Source organism: Phaseolus vulgaris, chromosome 7 (assembly GCF_000499845.2).
Source record: "Phaseolus vulgaris cultivar G19833 chromosome 7, P. vulgaris v2.0, whole genome shotgun sequence".
Taxonomy (NCBI): Eukaryota; Viridiplantae; Streptophyta; class Magnoliopsida; order Fabales; family Fabaceae; genus Phaseolus; species Phaseolus vulgaris.
In genome coordinates, this window is record NC_023753.2 from 39,461,369 (window position 1) to 39,483,265 (window position 21,897).

Here is a 21,897-nt window from a genome sequence, read left to right on the forward strand (position 1 = left end):
TTTTCACAACAAACATAAAGTTTAACAAAACTCCCAAATACATTGTATACACACTTCATTATCTATCAGATTACAAACACAATGCACAATCCATCAGATGCTTATTTTCAATCAAAAGAAGAAGAATGAATGCAAATTATGTTTACACAAGAAAAAGGAAAAAAATCCTTCACAAACCCTTCTTTCCTATACATCTTCACACAAACAACTACTAAGCAATTATGTGCTCTGCAGAATCCAAAATGAAATGAAAAAGAAATTATGTATACACCAATCTTGTGTGTGTCAAATTAGAAAAATGAAATAGTTGTTGAGATCAAATCTATCTAGGCACTTCGTGCTAGCATCTCTTGAAATTCAAGCATTGATCTCTCTTTCTGAAGCCTCATATCTTCACGAAACTTGCCGATGAATTCTTCTGCCTTTTGATCTACATGTAGTTGGGGAGACTTAGCAACCACAGCCTTCCATGCATCCTCTATAGTGTTCAATCCACTACTCTCACTGTTTTGATTCTGGTTGTTGTGATGCTTATCATGTAAACTTCTCTTACCACTACTTTCACTGTGGTGATTTTGGTTACTATTACACTCAGAGATCAAATTTCTCTTTGAAATGGTGTGACTTTGGTTGCAATACTCACCAACAAAATGACCCTTTGGAATGGAATGCTCCTCTTTGTCTTTCCCTTTGCTTATTTGCCCTTGTGCATGAGCACTTCTCTTGGTGGTCATGGAGACAGAATTAGCCTTGTCAAAGAGGTCATCTATGTGTATGGCTGTAGAGTGCCTGTGTTGAACATGGTAGAAAGTAGTGGCACGTTGCCTTGTAGTGGAAAGTGAGTGATGAAGTTTAGAGTGTATGACATGGCCAAGGGAGTGAAAAGCTGAGAGGAGGAGTTGCAGGGTGGTTCTAAAGGACTTGGGGATGTTCAGCTTGTGGAGTTTGTATTGGACTGTGTTGGAAAAGCTATTCCATGCCTTCTTGGCAGGTTGAAGCTTCTTACCAAGCCTCATGGGAGACATCACAAAGTGAAGGGTGTTTTTGGTTTGATGAGAGAAAGAAAAGAAGAAAGAAAGTAAGAATGTGTCTCTAGAGTAAGGGAAGGACTATTAGAAATGGTTCTCAATCTCATGAAGGAACCTTTGATGCCCCCATTTTAGTTTATAAACAATAAATTTCTTCTGCAAGTTCCTATCATCTTTTTGGTGCCTCAAATTGGCACAGTTTTGTCACAAGAATTACTCAACTGCCACTACTTTGATTTCTACATTATTTTGTGAAAATTGCACATTGATGGCATGAGTTGTAATAGCATGAAATCTTGATCTTAAGGGTGTAATTATCAGTCCTAGCTCAACACTTTCGGCAGAATTGACAACATAAAAGCAACCAATATAGTGAGAGTAATGAGGAAAACTAAACTCTGCAAAAGAAAAGTCAAGTCCATCACTGATCAGAACCCCACTCCCCATTGCAAAAAAGAAGAAAAAAAATGACATTTTCTTCATTTCAGTTGGATTGCCACTGCATTAAGTTTGTGCAAAGTTATGAACATAACATTTTTTTTGATAATATTAATGCTTCACAGTCTTAATCTTCATCCTAACTGTGTCCTAATCTGCAAAAGAAAAGAAAAAACAATAAAAAATGAGGGAACTAAGTTCTAACTCACTAAGAAAAAACTTACAAAAGAGGGTGCATTATCCCCAGAGTTAAAGTCATGACTCAAGTTACCATAAATATTTTTTAAATCTTATGGTCAAATCACTTTATTTTTATGATTTCTTAAAACCACTTTATCTACACTAAAGTCTAATCACCCCTCTCTGATAATGTGAAATTCAGATTTCTAAAGATCACTCTATCTTCATGTTCTTAAAATCAGTATCTGCACTTTAAGTCTAATCAGCTCCCTCTCTAATAATTTGAGTCTCGGTTGAAATACATTAAGTAATTATGAACAATTTATGATGAAAAAGTTAGGATAAGTGGTAGTACTAACTCTTCATCTATCTCAATCTATCAATGAAATGGCCATTTTATGGACACATCTGCTTTCATTTTCCAAAGAAGACATTGAGAATTTTGAATGTCCCCTGTTAAATAGACTAGACGATTGAAAATGGATTGGCACTGAAATTTTACACCACTCTTTTTTCATTTATTTTGGAAGCATTATGATTAGACCATGTTTGGCATAGACGGTATAATGATTATTGATTCACCACAAAACTTACCACCGTCCACTCAACTTTGCTTAGAAAGAGATAACAACAAACAATAGAGTTTGGATATTTTTCATAACACTATTATGATCCTGTTTAATGAAAATGAAAATGAATTCAACTTATTTCATAAATTAAAATAACTTATGTACATTTGGTTTTAGAAAAGTTGGATGAAAAATCTTCTATAAAAGTTAAGTCATAACATATAAAACTTGACTCATTTTACATTTTCTTTATAAATGTTTGAAGAAATTTATTTAAATATAAAATAAGTGTTGAATGGATTTACATAACATAGCTTTTTTCTTTATGTTAAAACTGGAAACACACTTTATTTAGTATATCCTTTTTATTTTCAATCTTGTGCTCTCCTCATTCGATTATGTGAAATCGAAACAGGGAAACGCACCTCCAAATGGAATCGAAGCAGGGCAGCGCACCACAGAATTCAACCAGGGGAACAATCCTCGTATTAGAAACCTAAATTCGAAATTCTCAATTTGAATAACCTAAACCCTAATTCAGTATTCACTAAAGTAATGTAAGCATCATCCACGTAATTTACACGTGTTTGCCACATAAGCACCACTTAACACCGTTTAGTGATATTTAACAGAAAAAACCATTTTGAATACATTTTAAAAAACTTAGGGACCAAATTGAATTTTTTAAAAACCAATGTACCAAATTGACTATTGACTATAAATATAAGGACGAAAAAGGTAATTAAACCAAAAATATTTATATATCAATTCTATAATATTAGATATATCTATTAAATGTTTTTAAAGTATAATTACATTTCAATTTCACGTTTGTTACACATTTTTATTATTACACATTTTACCAGTAATTCCACATTTTTTACTGTACTAACCAAAATTAAAATAATAAAAAATAATTTTATCCCAATTTTATTCCAAAATATATCTGACCCAAACCCCAAAACCTATAAACAAACCCTAAAATTAAAATTTTCCAACCTAATCGCAGACCTGAACGGGGCTGCAACGAGGAGCGAAACCAACTCATCTCTCTTTCTCTCTGGACTGCAATGGCGAAGAAGCAAGAGAAGAAGGTGAACGTCTCCGGCAAACCGAAGCACTCTCTCGACGTTAACCGCAGCAATGACTCGAAGAAGGAGAGGCGCTCCGCCGCCACCGTGCGCCGCCTCAAGATGTACAAGACCAGGCCCGTTCGCGACCGAAAAGGCAAAGTCCTCTCCAACGAGTTTCAGTCCAAGGATCTTCCCAGCACACGTATTCAACCTGATCGCCGATGGTTCGGTATGTCCAATTTCGTAACAACAATCACTTAAATGCTTAATGTAAAAATAATAATTGCGTTTCATCCACTTGAACTTGCGAATATTACAATCCGCAGGGAATACGCGTGTTGTGAATCAGAAGGAGCTCGAGTTCTTCCGGGAAGAGCTGCAGAGTCGCATGTCGAGTAATTACAATGTGATTCTTAAAGAGAAGAAACTGCCGCTGTCATTGCTCAATGATCACCAGAAGGTTTGTTTGCTAGGCTCTACGTTTTTGGTGAATGAGTTGTGTGCGTTTTTTAAAATAAAAATGATAATGAATTTAGTAATGGTTTATGGATTTTGAATGTAGCAAGTTAGAGTTCATCTGCTTGATAGAGAGCCTTTTCAAGATGCTTTTGGACCTAAGACCAAAAGAAAGCGCCCCAGCCTCTTGGCTGCTGACTACGAGTCCTTGCTGAAGAAAGCTGATGGTTCTCAAGGTAAAAGAATGGTTTCTCTGTGAATTTGTAGGTTGGATGAGCAACGGGGTTGTGTTGTTATCTTTAAAAGTTTAGAACCTGTTTGCTGGTGTGTATGTTCTGAGAAAAACTATTTTTGAGTGAAAAATTCATAAAGGTTACATAAGTTTCTCCGAATAAGTAAATCTCAAGAACAAAGAAGTTTATTTATTTATGTCTTGTTAATTCTTTTTCTAAAGTAGTTTGCTATTGTAAAAGTTATCTGTCCTACATTTCACCAGATCACTTAAGAAAACAGGAGATGGGAAATGTTTTTGTAGAAGTTAGAAATAATAGCTCAAGAAGTTATATTATTAAATTGAGATTCTGTTTCTTATCCAAGCACCCCTTGGTCTATTACTTGTTTTATGATGGTGCACTTAACAGATTCACTTAATTGAAACTGAATAGTAACTTTTTTGTTTATTTTGTGGGAATTCTTGTTTTATGTGATCTGTAGTTTCTTTCTACAGATTAATTGTGCTTTACTTAGTGTGAGATTATTGTCATTCCTTCTTTGCTATGGTATTTTGCAGATGTTTTTGAACAGAAGCGTGGTTCCAGTGCATCTGGAGAAGCTGATGATGGGGATGGATTTAGAGATTTAGTGCGACATACCATGTTCGAAAAGGGTCAAAGTAAACGCATATGGGGCGAGCTTTACAAAGTGATAGATTCATCTGATGTTGTTGTACAGGTAGCCTCTCCTTTTTCTTTAGATTTTCTCGTGTCTATGTTTCTGCATGTGTTTGTTTCAATTAGATATGATTGTGCCACAGAAAAAATGTGCTCTATGATAGGCATTTATGATATGTTGCCCTGTCAGTGTAAGGTCACTTTTAGGTCTTATTTCAAATTTGAAAAAATGTCTTGGTTAATATTTTCCATTTTTAAAGCAACTTTCTTTTTTGTGTTCCTTTTGTGCTTTGTTTAGATAAAGGGTCTATGGTAGGTCAGATTTCTTTGAACACAAGTCCTTGAAGTTGTCCAACAGATCCATCTTCTCTTCCTCAAAGTTTGAATACTTTATGTATCCTAATGCAGGTTCTAGATGCGAGGGATCCACAAGGCACAAGATGTTACCATTTAGAGAAGCATTTGAAGGAAAATTGTAAGCACAAACACATGGTGCTTTTATTGAACAAGGTTAGTGACAACATGATTTGTTTTTAACATTACTCTAAAATGTGAAGTGCCCTATATTGCTATTATGTGACTTAAAGCAAACTTAATTTTATTTCCCCCTTTTCAGTGTGATCTAGTTCCTGCTTGGGCAACAAAAGGATGGCTTAGAGTTTTGTCTAAAGAATTTCCAACTCTGGCATTCCATGCAAACATTAACAAGTCCTTTGGAAAAGTATTTCTGATACACTTGATCTTCATTTAATTTGTTTGCTTCATGTGCCAATTTTGTTAATTTATGAAAGAAATATAACTGAAACATGATATAGCTATTCTGCATCTCCTGCTATGTGCTATTTTCTTATTTGTCATTATTGTGCGTAGGGTTCTCTTCTATCTGTACTTAGACAATTTGCACGTTTGAAACGGGATAAGCAAGCAATATCTGTTGGATTTGTTGGATATCCAAATGTTGGGAAGTCATCAGTAATCAACACTTTGCGTACAAAGAATGTAATAATTCTATCTCCTTTAATGCTTCTCATTTTTTGCTTAAGCTGTTGTTTATGCATTTATGTGGACATGAATGCAAGCATAGAATCACTAATCTTGTTTAGTTTTAAATTATTGTTGTGGAATAATCACTTTAACAAATTGACTAACATGTATCCAATTATATGTTATAAAAGGTCTGCAAGGTTGCTCCAATTCCAGGGGAAACGAAAGTCTGGCAGTATATAACGCTTACAAAGAGAATCTTTTTGATTGATTGTCCAGGTGTAGTCTACCACAACAAGGATTCTGAAACAGATGTTGTGTTAAAGGGTGTGGTATGTTACCTTCTGCTTTCTCTAATTTTGGTTGTCAATGTGCTTTTATGAAGAATGTTTTGTTTTAGACTATTTTTTTAGTGGTAATTTAATTAGTGTTAATTTAATTAATAGATGTAGTCCTTTAATCCTTGTAGGCAATTTCAGCAATTGAGGAAAAGTTTCATTGTTGTAATTTGCTAATAGTGTTGAGCAACTGTTTAGGGATATGGTTTAATGCAATCTAATCAACCTAGTTGTCTCCTGTGATATCATCTATTTTGTTTGGTTGTTTTATTTTATTTGTTTTGATTTGTTGGACCATAGTCTAGGAAACTTCTTTTATTTTGAAAGGCTGAATGACTAGTATATTACTTAATTTGGTGTTATATCCAGGTAACGACACACTAGTTATTCTGTTAAAAAACTTTGATGTCATTAAAATATGATGGTGGTCAATTTTGTTTCTCCCTTGTTGATTTGTCAGAATGTTGGCTATCCATTGGTGATATATGATAGTATACTTGAGTGAGATGAAGTTAGTTTCAATCTGGCATCTCCTGAACCATCATAGCTTTTATTTGCTCACGTGATATTCTATTGTCATTTTTAGGACTCGCTTTTTTTGCTTGTTCAGTGGATGATTTACTCCTTGCTTTTGCTTGTAGTAGTGGAATTAATTTTGCCGTAGTTGGTAATTATATTATTATTATTATTAATCAATACAGTCATGCTAATACATGTTACTTTCAGGTGCGTGTAACTAATTTGAAAGATGCTGCAGACCATATTGGTGAGGTTTTGAAACGTGTGAAGAAAGCACATTTGGAGAGAGCATATAAAATAAAAGAGTGGTATGGCTCTGTCTCCTGAACTTAATGGTGTCGACCTGGTTAACTAAGCGTGTCCTTTTGTATTCATGTGTTCGTTTGATGAAAATATCCTAAGTTTGCCAATCATATGATCATTCTTCATCTCTGATAGGAGCTGTAGTAGTTGATATTTTTATGCCATGGTATACAAGCAAAATTATAGGCAAACGAAGACTGACAGTATTATATCATGGCAACTTTTCACCCTGTTTTTCTGTTCTGGCATCTCATCTCATAAGATTTTTTTGTTGCTACCAGGGCTGACGAAAATGACTTCTTACTGCAGCTTTGCAAATCAAGTGGCAAACTTCTGAAGGTATTCTTTTTTAGTTAATCTGAATTCTTAGTTTAATATCTAAGTTTTGGCTCTGCTCAATTCGGCCAAGACTAGATATGTGCATACTCTTCTTAGTATGGGATGCCTATTGAGAGTCAAAAGCCAATAATGAACCGAAGGAACACGTTTCATCTCTTCATAGTCTGTTTCTATTGTATAAAACGAGAGAGATGTAATTAATTACCCCCCAAGACAGCAGTTTGCCAAGTTTTAGGGGGGAAGTTTACAGACAGGCTGTAAAACCCGCAATCTTGCATTCAAATTTTTGTTCATGTGGAGAGTAGAAGACCCATTAAGAAGTGTAAATCAGATGAAGGGTAGTTCAATAGTTAGAGGTAGAGGGAAACCCAGAAAACGTGTCGGCCAAATCATCAAGAAGGATATAGATTTAAATGGTCTGTTCTTCGTCAATAGATTATAATTATGACATGATATTGTGGAATTGTTTGATTCTTTTATCCAACCTGCTTGGTGTTTTTTCTTGAACCTTTTTTCTCCGCTACTGAACTGAATGGTGTCTTGTGATCCTTTTAACTGACCCCATCCAATGGATGAGACTTCTGTTTTAGTTTATCTCTCTCTGAGCGAGATAGGATGTCGTACTTCTGTGTGACTGTTTCCTATATTGGTTGTTTCAGGGTGGTGAACCTGACCTGATGACTGGAGCAAAGATGGTACTTCATGACTGGCAGAGGGGTAGAATTCCGTTTTTTGTTCCTCCTCCTAAGCAGGAAGAAGAGTCTGAGGAACCGAATGTTAATGGGGTTGACATAGATGATGCAGTTGATGGCAATGAAGCATCTGCTGCTATTAAGGCTATCGCAGATGTTCTTTCGTCACAGCAGCAAATAAGTGTCCCTGTTCAAAAGGATTTATATAGTGAGAATGAGTTGAAGGGGGAGGCGACTGACCAAACTCCTAACCACAATGCAGAAGATATTCCACCTTCTGATAGTGACACATCTGAACAGGACCCAACCACTGAGTCATAAATTTTGGTTGCATTGGAGTTATAGCTGTTAGGAAAATTTTATGTAAATTATAAGTTGGTTCTATTTCCATCCTCTAAAGCTTGGAAGAGCACAGCTCCTTTTCCTTTCGCATCATTTCTGAGGCCAGCTTATTTTTGGGACTTCATCTACCTCACAAAGATGGTTGTCAAATGCATCGATTTTTCTTTCTGGAATGTTGTTTTGGCAAACCTGATGTTTGTATTCGAGAGACATATGCAGAAGATTTTAGTTTGTTGAGCATTGGTTTTATTTAGTTATTATTTCAGGATTAATTTTATCGATATAGCTTTGTTCCTTAGTTGAAATTTTGTTTTACTTCTTAAATATACCATTATATGATTCAAAGTTGTAAACGTGGATGATGCAACATTTCTATAGATTATGGTGACTTTTGTTGGCATCAAGCAGTAACACTGGAGTGTGGAAAGGTATATCATAATTGTTTTTTGGATTTGAAAGTGTAAATTGTTAAATTTGATTATACATTAAAGAAAATGGATGTCAATGCAGTCTGCAGAAAACTCTTCGTCCTTATGGAGAGTCCATGGCTATGGATGCACAATTTATGACAATCTTTATTATACAAATTGCATAATTTGATACTTACCATGTTACATGAAGAAATTGGTGTAATTCTATCATGAATATGAATTACATCAATCAATAAGTATCTCCCTCCTACCATTTCATGAGTCAACCAAACTTTTACTGTCTTTGTACGTAAAAAAAGAAATTGTATACTGATACAAAATATAAGTAAATCTTAATCACCTTTCATATTGATCCATAGTTTATAATTTAGTTTTTCACGCAAAGGAAAATGAATAATATAAAAATAATCGTTTTAGTATTTGTAACTTTAAAATTGTTTATTACCCTGTAGGATTTTATACTTGATAATTAAATTTTTTATTTATATAATAATTAAATAAGAAAAGTTTTTTAGTCAATGTCTTTGCACCAATTTTCATGTGAGTAAAAGAATTGTGAGAATTAGTCAGCAGACAGACGTTTTGTGAATCATATGATATGTCATTATTTAACTCCAGAATTTGGTGAGCCACGTGATTCAGTTATGTTATGTTTGCAACATTTTGCCTAACACTAGCAGACAAAAACGATTATGTTGGAAAAACAACTGGCTCTTTTGTTGATACTACTTTGCTGTGTTTCTTCTCATGTCCAAAATTGTCTTGGATTAGAAGATGGAATCAGCAGATCTCAATTCCCAAAAGGGTTCCTCTTCGGAGCATCCACTTCCTCCTACCAGGTAAATCTTTTACTTTACCTTTCCCTCCAAATTAACGTTGGAGTTACACAGGTTGCTTACTTTTCCTTTTCTGTTTCTGAAATACTTAAATGTTGGTGTTTTTATAATGGGGTTTTTCCTTTTTTTCTTCTCAACATAAAAGATTGAGGGAGCACCTCTTGAAGATGGCAAGGGGTTAAGCAACTGGGATGTTTTTAGTCATATTCCAGGTAAATTGTGTCGGTTGAATATGCAAAAAGTCTATCTTCATTTCTTGTTGTGCATAAAGTTATGAAATTATGATGATGAACCTGAATGATCATCATGGAATTTGATAAATTTTCAGGAAAGATAAGCAATGATGAGAATGGTGACATTGCAGATGATCATTATCATCTATATTCGGTAAATGTCAGCTTCATATTTTACCTGTTTTTGTTATAATATAGCATCGTTGACTTACTTAATCAGTGTCCTTCTTACTGACAGGAAGACATCAAGTTGATGTCCTCTCTTGGGATTAACGTGTATCGATTTTCTATTTCATGGACAAGGATTCTACCTAGTAAGTAATTAACAATAATACACGTATACAGTTCTTATGATCTTATCATAAAAAAATTTCTGATCAATTTGGTCTTCATTAACAGGAGGGATATATGGGGACATAAATCCAAGTGGAATAAAGTTCTACAACAAAATCATAGACAATCTGCTGCTTAGAGGTGAAGTAAAATTGCCCACGTTGTTCTTTATATTCTACAATAATGCTACTTTGTTTTGACTTCAGATTGATGGCATTCACTTTTGGCAAGGCACAAGAACTAACTCTCCTTAGAAAAGAAAACTACAGCTGTTTTATGGAACTTCATATTTAATATTTATGTTTATAACCGCATGACATTATCCTAAGTTGTACCTAAATCTGAAGATGGTGTGCTTATTCCAGGGATTGAACCATTTGTGACGATTCACCATCATGACTTGCCACAAGAACTGGAAGAACAATATGGTGGTTGGCTTAGTCCCCTGATACAGTAAATGCGCTGACCATACTATTTCAGCCCTATGATATAAATGCTAGAAATTTTGGAAATTTGCCACTTCTTCTAAGAAATTGTCCTCTAAGCTGATGAATTCCTCAGCATAACTGAAGCCTGAAACTTAAGCTAAGTTTACTGTAAAACTTTGATAACCGTGTATTCTTTTATTGTAGGAGAGATTTTGTTTACTTTGCTGAAATTTGTTTCAAGAGCTTTGGAGACAGGATTAAGTACTGGGCTACCATCAATGAACCAAATCTATTTGCAGACGCTGCCTTTATAAGAGGAATATATCCCCCTGGTCACTGCTCCCCACCTTTTGGAAATTGCTCTACTGGTAACTCTGATGTTGAGCCTCTTATTGCCATGCACAATATGTTACTTTCACATGCCAAGGCTGTTGAGTTGTACAGGAAGCATTTTCAGGTATTTGTAGTCACATTTTCTAGTTTAGGGGAGAAAGGATTAAAGGCTAAGATGGGCTTCTAATTGGTAAACTAATCCAGGAAAAGCAAGGTGGAATCATTGGCATTGTTGCTCATACCTTCATGTATGAACCTCTTAGAGATGAAGAATATGATAGACAAGCTGTGAAAAGAGTATTGGCTTTTGTTGTATCCTGGTAAGTTGTGTTAATAAGTACTATCATAAATTATTATGTGCTTTATTAATGAAAAGATTAGCAGCACAAGAAAATTCTGATATTTTGTAGGTGCTTAGATCCCTTGGTTTTTGGTGAGTACCCTGCTGAAATGCGCTCTATTCTTGGAAGCCTGTTGCCAAAATTCTCTCCTGAGGAGAAGAATCTCATAAAAGGAAGCTCTGACTTCATTGGCATCAATAACTATGGAACTCTTTATGCCAAGGACTGCTCCCTCTCTGCTTGTCCTCTAGGAGCAGATCGTCCCATAAAAGGCTTTGTAGAAACAACCGGAATAAGAGATGGCATTCCTATTGGTGATCAGGTTCTCCTCTGTCCTCCATCTGTTCAAACCATTGTGTTATACTGTTTACTTAAATGTTTGATAAAGGAGACATTCAACATAATCTGTGATACATTTTCTTTTGTTCAAGTAGACAGGAAACCCAAGGTTCTTTGTGGTTCCCAGTGGCCTGGAGAAGATTGTAGACTACATTAAGACAAGATACCATAACAGGCCCATGTATATTACAGAAAATGGTGAGCTAAAACTATATGCCTTTCATGATCTCATTTTCTCCCATTTTTTCATTTTCTTGGGTTGTTGCTTGCTTGACCAATGAATGAGTAATGTGATCTCAAACATTTTACCTTGCATCAAGGGACAAGGAACCTAAACTATTGACGGTTGTTTTTGTGAAGGTATTAGTTAATAACTTATGGATGACCACATGAAAATTGTTTCAGGATATTCATCACCACCCAAACCGGATGTGACAATGAATGATCTACTACAAGATTTCAAACGAGTAGATTATCATAAAGCTTACCTTGCAGCTCTACTTAGAGCCATAAGGTGAGTGATGGGGAATGGAATAGGAGTAGCAACATTGTTTAAGGCCTATTCTTAGTTACTTTGTTGACAAGGAGGGATTTTATTATGTGCAGGAAAGGTGCTGATGTAAGAGGATATATGATATGGTCATTGATGGACAACTTTGAATGGGCAAGTGGCTATGGCATCAGATATGGTCTTTATTATGTGAATAGAGACACTCTTGAGCGGATTCCCAAACTTTCTGTTCAATGGTTTTCTAGTTTCCTCAACAACACTATCAACACCAACAAACAAGACTTGAGTGAGCAATATGTTAGGAGCAAAGATGCAACAATGACTTCTGGTTTCAAAGTTATTTGAACTAGCTGGAATGCATGGATGCTAAACTAAGATAATTTTTCATGTTAGAATACCAGCAACATATTCTTTACGATATTTAATTGTTGATTGAAATTTGTTGGAATTTTACAAGTTCTGGAACTTGGAAGTTCCATAATTATCTTTCTATTTATAGCATGTTTTGTTGAAGAATATGAAGCCACAACCACAACATCAGCAAGCAAAAAGGGTCTTGTAGGAGAGACAAATTCACAAATTTGAACCACCATAGTGCAAATGTTTGAATTCATTGTTCAACCTAGACAATGTACTGCAAGCTCCTTCACAACTTTTATTTTTAAAACACTTTCAGTATCTTTTACCAAAATATGCTTGAAATCTCTTATATTCCAAAGAAATTAATGGTAGTTTTTGAAGTAGGAAGGATTTCTAAATGCATATTTTTCTGAGACAATTTAGTGTCTTTTTCTTGGCTAGCAGTATTTCTTCACCTTCAAGAAGAGAACGAAATTTTAATTAAAATAAATAAATAATACTTTTTAAACATATATATAGCATCAAGCTGGAATAGCTCAGTTGGTTAGAGCGTGTGGCTGTTAACCACAAGGTCGGAGGTTCAAGCCCTCCTTCTAGCGATTACCATTTTATTTTTCGTTTAATGGTTCAGCCAAATAATTATACACAAAACAATTTTGTTATAATTAAAAAGTAACTTTTTCTTAACGAAAAATTGTTTATTATTTTTCAAAATTTATATATATTTTTTTATCTTGATATAAAATTATTTTTTAAAATATAGTTTTTTTTTTTATTTCATTCTCTTTTCCATTTCCTTTAATGTAAACCAAAACAAATGGGAAATGTTTTGATAAGTTTATTGTGAAGCAAGTATTTGAAAATTGTATCAACACGTAATTTAATACAATATTTATCTTGACTAACATATGTTGATTTGCATTTGTATTAAAAATGATAATAGACAATGTTTATTGATATGAAAAGAATAATAATAATTAATATATTATAAATCTTTTTTACGCTATAATCCTTATGTTGATGTTATAGTTACTGTATGAATACTTGTTATTATACTGAAATATTAAGATTGACAATATATGTTATATGAAAAAGGTATATTTTACTTAATTGTTGAACCCTCTCTATGTGACAACTGAAATATTTCGAGTTCTAAATGAGGAGGTTTTTTTTTTTTTTTTTTAATATGACAATAAATTTTATTTAAAGAATTTATTTTACTGTTTAAAGTTTATACACTAAAAATTTATTTATAATCCAAAATTTTAAATTCAAGTTACTTTTTAAAAATAAATTAATTAGGGCTTATTTTTTTTTTATAAATTATATGCGTCTTTATATTTTTAAATTGATGAATTTAATTTTGTTATTTTAAAAAATATTTGTATTTTCTTTAATTGGGCTTTCAGGCCCATTTACTAACTTAACTGGGCCTCTAATTTACTTATTGTCGCCAAAAAGAAATGTTCTCAGCATAAAATAAAACCCTAGTTTTTTACAGTAATTAGCCTAATATAGTTTTTCTACAGTTGAGAAATGTGATTAGGAAGAAGGTAATGGCTCACTATTCTCTTCAGCATTTGGAGAGGTAAGAGATGGTCCAGTAATTGTATTTTTTGTGGGTGGTGGTGGAATGTATTTACTATACACCTTATCTTTGTTTTGGCTCCACCATTCTTCTGCTTCTTGTTCATTGAATCTTCTTTTACTGCAAAACCCCCCAATAAATAAATAATTAGAGATGGTATTAAAGACACAAACAATTGAAATAAAAATCAATACCCTAATTAATAGTATAATATAGAGCATTATAATGTTTCAAAGTGTTAAACTACTGCCATCAAACTAAGTAGTAAGTTGAAAAATCAAAAACCAAATTAGCAAGAAGATAAGCCGGTTTTATGAGGTTGAGTGAGACTTAAAGTTCACTTCTTAATATGGTATCATAGTCATTCGAGTCTATCCTAACGAGTGTTTGTTGGACTTATCAAGTCACCCGCTATCGGGCTGTCATCCATAATATATTGTCTCGACATGAAGGAGTGTCAGAGATAAGCCGATTTTATGAGGTTGATTTAGACTTAAAGTTTACTTCTTAATAAGAAGCTTTATATATAATCATGGTAACATTTGCCTTTCTCATGCCAATATCCTAAAAGAAAAGAACTCTTTCTAAATCTATCTATCTAGTGACAAACGACAAAAAAAAAGTTGAGAAGCTATCAATACACATCACTACCTTCAGAACAGCAAACTGATATCATATAACATGATTGGTGGTCTGAATGGAAATAGAAGACCTTAAAAGATTTCAACTTCTAGTTACTATTTTAACCAAAAATATAAAATGTTACATGCAACCCCCACATTACGAAGCAGGATTTTAATGAAACTGGTAAAAAGAGATCAACATATACAATGACAAACATAATGACAGAGAATATGAGGAAATTGGTATGATAAGAAGTAGTTCTTGTACCTGAATCTAATTCGTTTGAAAACTTTGTAACCACTAGGTAGTACAACGAGGGTGACATAAACACCTGACTCAAATTGTTCAATGACTGATCTTTCTCCTTCTGTCACATGTATACTAGGGTCCCTTAATCTTGAAAATTTTCTTGAGGTTGCTGGAATCACTACTGTACTAGATGTAGATGAGTTGCTGATTTCTTCACAAGTTTTTTCTTCATCTGGGGATGGAACAACCCCAGAAGCATCATCATTTCCTTCCATTCTTCGCCCTTCTAGCTTTAAAGAGTTTTGTGGCTCAGACTCTAGGCTCAGTGAGGAGGAAGAAGGTTCCAAATGTTTTTCTTCATTAAGAAATTCTTCAGCTTGAGCATGCATGGTCCTCAAAGTATCATTGTCAGGAATCTCAGATTGCAAAGTCTCAATCACTTCCCTCAACTAAATAAACAAATGCAGAAGCAAGTTTAGCTTGATAAAAACTTCTCAACAAGCAATAAAGGAAAGCAGATAATATAAATCAACGAGATAAATATATTAAACATTTTGCATATGGTAAAATCAACTTGCCCACCTTAACTTTTTCATTAGTTTTTGCAGCTAACTTCTTCAAAAATCCCTATAGCTATAAACTTATAAGGGGCATTTGTTTGTTAGGAATCAAATACTTGTCTCAATTGAAAAGCTCTCATAAGCTAGAAGCTAATCTAAACCTTAGTATGATAAAGGCGTATTTGGACAAACTTCTCCAAAGGATTTTTAGGAAAAAAATATGCAGAAAAAAATAAAATTAACTTCTCCACAAGTCAATATTAGTTCATATACAAGTTAAAAATAAAAATTTAGAAAAATTCTGAGATAATTTCTACAAATTACCTCATGCATAAGCTAATTTTAACTTAAGGAGTTTTTTCGGAAAGTCCGTCCGAAAAGGCCCTAAACCATATTCTGATTAACTTCCTTTTCTTTTCCCATCATCTTCAAACATTAAGCTTATCATAACAAGCAATGAATTCAGTTAATCCAATTCATTACCAGTCAAGGTAAGTACATTGATGATTATCAGAAAAGAGATGAGTTATAAATTCTAATACCGTATCAGATTTTAATTTAAAACCAGTTGACACAAAGTAAATTGTCTAACTGATATTTAAGTCACACTTCAAGAATTGAGACAAATGATATTGGACTTCCCATCAATTCAAAAATACTGCTGCCGAAGGTCACAAGACTTGTAACAAATAACAAGTTCATCAACTTGATTTGAATATTCCTAGTGATTAGCTACTTGAAGATACACATAACTTGGTATATATTTGCTTGAAGGTGCAACTAGAAATGCTTCAAAGATTTCAGTCCCCCTACTAGTATGATTTTTCATTCCTGTTTCTTGACATTTTGGATAAAACATTGTTCCAAGGCTCAAGCAAGAATAATTTGAATAAACTTGAGTTCAACTGTTAAGTCAAAATATAGAATTATGATACCTTATCTGTCATGGACTTAATAAAATACTTTGCTTCTCTAAGCTTAGAAGATTCCTCTTCAATAATTTTCTGAAGCTCCTGAATCGTCATTTCTTGTGTGTCATTCTTCTGCTTCAAACATTTATTCTATGCAAGAAAAGAATCATACACAAATCTTATTAATTGGGACAAGTTCTTCTCGGAGAATAAAGAACATAGTGACTAAATATGAAAGTGGTATGAAGTATGAAATATACCTTGTTTTGCAATTTTGAGACTTCTTGATTGATATGATCATTTTTCTTCTTTAAATTATCAATAAGGCCTTTTGAAAATCCAGGGGAGGTAGAACGAGGTGGGCTTGGTGGTCTTTTTTGAGCATATGGTGAGATAATTCTTGGAGTTAGTGGAGGTGGAGGTTGAGGTTGAGTTGGCTGCATAAGAGGCTTGAAAAAATTCTGTGCAGAACTCAGCGAAATTGGAAATGCAATATCTTTCAATTGCAAAGTCGTAGGAATTTGAGATGCTCGGACAATGGAAGAAGTGTCATCTATATTTCCATGCTTAGTATTCCTAATCTCAAGATACTTTATTGGTTCTGTGATGGGAGGCAAGAGAACTCTGGAAGACTTGACCTCTCCCCGCTCAAATTTGTCCCTTCCATATACAGAACTTGCAGGACGACTAATTTCTTTAGTTAAAGTTGAAGCATTATCAGAACCTTTTAGCTTAGCATAACAAGCATCACACACACGATGTGGTTTGCTAGGTGTTGGAGCCAATGCTGCTTTGGAAGCCTTTTTTGAACTACAAGGATGGCAAAACACCAATCCACAATGATAGCAATTATGCCTTTTCCGGGTAAAACCAAATGGTTGTCGACAATCAGAGCAAACAGATTGGTCAACACCAGATAGCCATTTATGTAAGCATATGCAACATGTAAAGGTAGAGCCACATGAGATATTCCTAACATGTCTGTCTTTCAAGCCTTCGACCAAGGTTGGAGTTTTCTGGTCTTCTGTGTCTCCATGTCCAAGTCTTCCATTGGCACCTCTACCCCAAGTATATAGTTCACTTCTTGAAGTCAATACAGCAACATGATTTGCTCCGCATGCTATTTCCTCCACGAATTCACCTACCAACTTATCTCGGACTAGAACTGGGACTTTTCCATCAGAATTTGGATTTCCTAGTTGACCATATGCAGTGCCTCCCATTGTAAAAACATGACCAGATACAGTGAGTGCAACAGTCATAGTGTAGCCACATGCAATCTGGATAAAACTATAATCAGCAAGGGCAGCTACACAAGTTGGTTGAAGGTAGTTTTCCTTGTTGACATGACCCAAACGATACTGGTCACCATCACCCCATGTGAAGATCTTCTTGGATGAAAGGTTTGAAGCAGAAGAGTCCATAATCTCTATGATAGCTGCTGAATGCCACATTCCACATGCAACCTTAATAGCCTTGTGTCCACTCAATAATTGTACCTGCTTTGGATATGATACACACTCTCGATCTCCATGGCCTAATACACCAAATCTTCCATCACCAAAGGTGAACAATTTCCCATGGGAGGTTGCTAATGCTGAATGCCATGCGCCACATGCTACGGATACAACCTGATGTCCCTCTAAAGGGCCACACACCCTCTTTGGTACCCAGTAGCTAGCATCACTGCCATGACCAAGAAGTCCTGCACAAGTTGTAGCATCACCCCAGGTGAACAAGTCACCAGATAGAGACACGGCACATGAATGATATTCACCACATGCAACAAAAGTCACGTTGGTAATTGCTAGGGACTCAACAAGATGAGGTCGACCAAAATCTTTTTCACAGCCATGTCCGAGCCTTCCACAAGAGTCCTCTCCCCATGTAAAAACCTCACCTTGCCTTGTAACTAAAGCAATGTGACGAACACCGGGCCCGATCTGATTAACATCAAGAACAACATCAGATTCTAATGGCTTAGGAATCAACACATCAATCTTACCAGTAGTTTGACTCCCCAATCCATCAGATGAACTGCCATCTCCCCAAACCTCTCCCCATATAAAAACATCACCAAGAGATTCTATGTCATCTATTCCTGACCCCACACTACTTGAGTGGCTAATACTTGATATACTAATACGAGAACCATCTCCAACACTTGTCCTCAGAGGCATATTTGTATCGGATCTGGACCAAGACGTTGTAGATTCATGAGATACTGATTCAAAAGAAAACCTGCTACGGCCAATGCTTGATGCTAACTCTAGTGTTCCAGCAACAAAGTCAACACTATCCTGCAAAAGAGACTCAAAACAATTACTTCACTAAAATGCTCTAAAAACATAGGTGTTAAAAATAATACACACACATACAGCTTCAGCTTTAACAAGAATTTTAATGGTTTCCTCGACCAAGTAGTTAAAAATTTGATATTTGTTTCCATGACCAACTTAGATTTTCATCTATGAGAAATCGAAGGAATATATAGGAAATAGCAACTGTTATAAACTAAGATAAGTTGAAAATAAACTCTCATTTAAATAATTTCTTTAAACTCACATTGCTTAAATCACTTATTCCACGCCTAATAGGCTGTCCAGTGGAAATTAATGCCTTGAGGCTTGAAAACCATATCTCTACCTCTGCTTGGTCCTTGCAGATCTAACAATATGAAAAGGGGAAGCAACAGATTCAAAATTTATACAAAAGAAACAATTTTAAATTCAAAATGATTGTGTTTTCAGACCAGATCAAGTGATCGTTCCCCCTTCTTATAAATCAGTGAAAATGACAGATAATCCTTTTCAGGACGCAAGTATCTTCTAAAGACAGCCTGCAATGAAAAGGAAAACCATTATATATTTATCAGAGTGCTAATATAACCATGAATCTAGCCTTCAAAGACCAAACATATAACTCACTGTTCTCTGTCCAGGGAGGATGTGTGAAACATAAGCTAATTTTAGATTCTTTTCCTTTCCATGAGAAATCCAAATCAGTTTTGTTTCATCCTGCTAATACCATAATATGAAATCATTCATGAAGAGATATGAAATTCAATATATATGATACGCGTGTACCATTGTTTAGACAATGCTGAATTTTCTTCACCATAAATACTCACCGATGAGAGTCTGAAGGAACAAAATTTCGGCTTCCCTTTTCGACTATACTTTACTAACTGAGTGCCCTTCTTTAATGTAATGAACGCCTTCATAAAGAAACAAGACAAAAGATAAATTAAGTGGAGCACCGAAGCAGCATAATCTCTAGAGAATCATATCAGTGACAATTTCTATTCCAGAAAAAAAAAATCCTTAGTATTTTCCCCGATTAGATAAAGTGATTTTGATGGTTACTCAATCAAAAAACACTTGAAAGGAACAATATCATGACCATGTTCAATGAATGTTGTCTTCCCCATGCATCCATGGTTTTAGTAATTACTCAATTTTCATCTACTTCCATTCAATAAATGATTCAAGTTTTTCCTATCACATTGCCTGCATATATTTTTATTTTTTGACACCATATCATTGAAGGGCAATATCCACTAGTTTTGTTAATGACTAATCCCAACTGAAGAATCTGATTAACCATCTTTAATAGAATCTTTCCTTTCAACACATTTTTACATTTGCAGGGCTCAAACTCAAGACCTAAGGTAAAGAAATCGAGTCCAGTATCACTCGAACTAATGATCTGTTGGTTTGCCTGTATATATAAAACCAAGGCAACTCAGCATCCTTTTCATTGCTTTCTTTTGCTTATCTCCTACATCAACTACAATATTGTTCACCTTCTAATCAAGAGTACCAAGACTACTTTTCATATATAATGCATGAAATGTTTTTTACAAAATACTTTCCATACCCTGATTTTACCCTAACCTTTTATCCCTGAAATGAACCAAACTGTAAGCTATGAAGGCATGCCTTATCTCCAATTACACTTCTTCTATCCAGGGCAACCCATATACATTTTAACTAGAGTTCTATAATCAATACACCATAACAAAAGATTCCTCAATATTTCGATTATTCTTTTCATGATAACAACTTCGAAAATGAATACTCACTTGAAACAAACAAGCATAATCATGCCCAATGTGAAATATTTACATAAAATAACAGTTCTAATATTTTTCTGCTACAAACCAAACCAAACATTCTTTTAAATTTTTCAGACAAAAAGCTTAATTTGGAGGTGAAACTAACTTGCTCATCACGCTCAGAACTTCCATAGCTAGAAAGATCTGCCATTCCATCTGAAAGAAATTGTAAGGAAACCACAGAAGAGGACAGAGCTCAAGCGTCATGCTTTCTACTTAGGCCTCTCATCAAAGTCTCCGAAAACCTCAAGATGGAAATTTTCCCTCAGATATTGGACAATGTTAAAGGAAAACGAAGAATAATGGCAGTAGTGGCTGCACATGATATGTACTATAGAATCAGAATCAGAGAATGACCCACATGACGATTAATCATGCCACTGCCAAAAAGATTGAAATTTTGCAAAAGGGTGTGAGAAAGTTGCATCAACATGTGTGTGATCAGTTTCTGAGCAAAATTGGATTGAGCAATTGAGAGAGAGATGCGAAAGTTACGTAAAAGGAAAGGGAATGAGATATTGGCGCCCTTCTTAAACTGCTTCCATGTTCCCCAACTAAGGACATGTTTGGTTTTAAGTTCAAAATTTACTTTTAAAACTGAAAAAAAAAATAGCTAATTTTGGACTAATAGCGTTTATATCATTTTATTTTAATAGTTAAACCATTTTTCTTAAATAAAATAACCTTTGTAATATTTGACTTCATTTATTTTAAATTTAATTTCCTTTATGAAAAAATATTATATTGAATGAAATTTATAGAAAAAATAAATTAAAATCCTTTTTAAAAGATAAGATTTGCTTTTTATGAATAAATTCAATTTAACTTTGGGTTTTTTACATTTTTTTATTAATTTTAGTTTTTTTAAAAAAATTATTACAATTCTAGTAATATCGTGTAACATGTATTTAGATATTCCATGTCCTATGTTAGGTAATATGTTCGATACATTCCACCTTACAATTTAATCATGGCATGAATTTATTTATTTTTAAATATTTGAATTTAAAATTAAAAAGTCTACGATAATTTAAAAACGATGTAGTTCTAGTAATATCGTATAACATGAATTAAGATCCAAAAGTATGTAATTTATGTGTATTTCTTTTTTTTTTAAATTGTGTTAAAAGCATAGTAGAATTGTCATAAATTCAATAAATATTTTTTGAATTAGACAGTTCACCCGTGTCCGTGTTGTATGAGTGTCGATGTCCGATACGTATGTCTGACACGGACACACTATTTAAGAAAAGTGTTCGAACCTCGTTGAAATTTATCCATTTTAACGAAATGGTTGAAAAGTCCTTATTTTGAAAATAAAAATAAAAATTGTAACACAAAATGTGTAACACGTTTTAATAGAAAAATATAGAATAAATTTTTAGAATAATATCTGTTATGAGTATAAGAACATAATTTTGGAACACATGATAACATAGTTGAATGGTTGTATACGACAACCTAGTCTATTAGTTTTTATACTAACATGGCAAAGTGCTTTATTTTTATACATTTTTGAAGAAACTAAAAAAACTTATAAATGTATAAATTT

General features: G+C 34.1%; 4 protein-coding genes and 1 non-coding gene across 7 annotated transcripts; 3 read left to right on the forward strand and 2 right to left on the reverse strand.

The window, feature by feature from the left end:
• Positions 1 to 20: 20 nt before the first annotated feature.
• Positions 21 to 1,135, reverse strand: LOC137827505 (uncharacterized). Its single transcript, XM_068633667.1, has one exon. It carries the CDS (start codon positions 1,023 to 1,025, stop codon positions 327 to 329), a length of 699 nt encoding a protein of 232 aa, XP_068489768.1. The 5' UTR covers positions 1,026 to 1,135; the 3' UTR covers positions 21 to 326.
• Positions 1,136 to 3,152: 2,017 nt separating this feature from the next.
• LOC137827498 (nuclear/nucleolar GTPase 2-like) lies at positions 3,153 to 8,388 on the forward strand. Its single transcript, XM_068633659.1, has 11 exons — positions 3,153 to 3,517; positions 3,615 to 3,748; positions 3,851 to 3,980; positions 4,535 to 4,695; positions 5,043 to 5,144; positions 5,251 to 5,355; positions 5,505 to 5,633; positions 5,810 to 5,950; positions 6,683 to 6,783; positions 7,060 to 7,117; positions 7,777 to 8,388. Exons 1-11 carry the CDS (start codon positions 3,286 to 3,288, stop codon positions 8,128 to 8,130), a joined length of 1,647 nt encoding a protein of 548 aa, XP_068489760.1. The 5' UTR covers positions 3,153 to 3,285; the 3' UTR covers positions 8,131 to 8,388.
• Positions 8,389 to 9,122: 734 nt separating this feature from the next.
• On the forward strand, positions 9,123 to 12,452 carry LOC137827499 (beta-glucosidase 18-like). The gene is made up of 12 exons (XM_068633660.1): positions 9,123 to 9,421; positions 9,564 to 9,630; positions 9,747 to 9,805; positions 9,890 to 9,965; positions 10,051 to 10,125; positions 10,350 to 10,437; positions 10,617 to 10,869; positions 10,950 to 11,065; positions 11,156 to 11,408; positions 11,521 to 11,623; positions 11,831 to 11,939; positions 12,032 to 12,452. The coding sequence occupies exons 1-12, from the start codon at positions 9,275 to 9,277 to the stop codon at positions 12,279 to 12,281; spliced, it is 1,596 nt and encodes a 531-aa protein (XP_068489761.1). The 5' UTR covers positions 9,123 to 9,274; the 3' UTR covers positions 12,282 to 12,452.
• A 369-nt stretch (positions 12,453 to 12,821) lies between these two features.
• TRNAN-GUU (transfer RNA asparagine (anticodon GUU)) lies at positions 12,822 to 12,895 on the forward strand. Its single transcript has one exon. It is a non-coding gene; the product is annotated as a tRNA-Asn (tRNA).
• An 829-nt stretch (positions 12,896 to 13,724) lies between these two features.
• Positions 13,725 to 20,944, reverse strand: LOC137827506 (PH, RCC1 and FYVE domains-containing protein 1-like). Of its 3 annotated transcripts, none has more exons than XM_068633668.1 (9): positions 20,452 to 20,944; positions 19,359 to 19,445; positions 19,156 to 19,248; positions 18,981 to 19,067; positions 18,794 to 18,895; positions 16,489 to 18,528; positions 16,253 to 16,378; positions 14,776 to 15,206; positions 13,725 to 14,004 (listed from the first exon to the last, which is right to left on the reverse strand). In XM_068633668.1, the coding sequence occupies exons 1-9, from the start codon at positions 20,494 to 20,496 to the stop codon at positions 13,839 to 13,841; spliced, it is 3,177 nt and encodes a 1,058-aa protein (XP_068489769.1). In that variant the 5' UTR covers positions 20,497 to 20,944; the 3' UTR covers positions 13,725 to 13,838. The 3 variants fall into 3 exon arrangements, with proteins under 3 accessions (XP_068489769.1, XP_068489770.1, XP_068489771.1); XM_068633669.1 differs by having other exon boundaries at positions 19,156 to 19,245; positions 20,452 to 20,913; XM_068633670.1 differs by lacking the exons at positions 18,981 to 19,067; positions 19,156 to 19,248; positions 19,359 to 19,445; positions 20,452 to 20,944 and having other exon boundaries at positions 16,489 to 18,523.
• Positions 20,945 to 21,897: the final 953 nt, after the last annotated feature.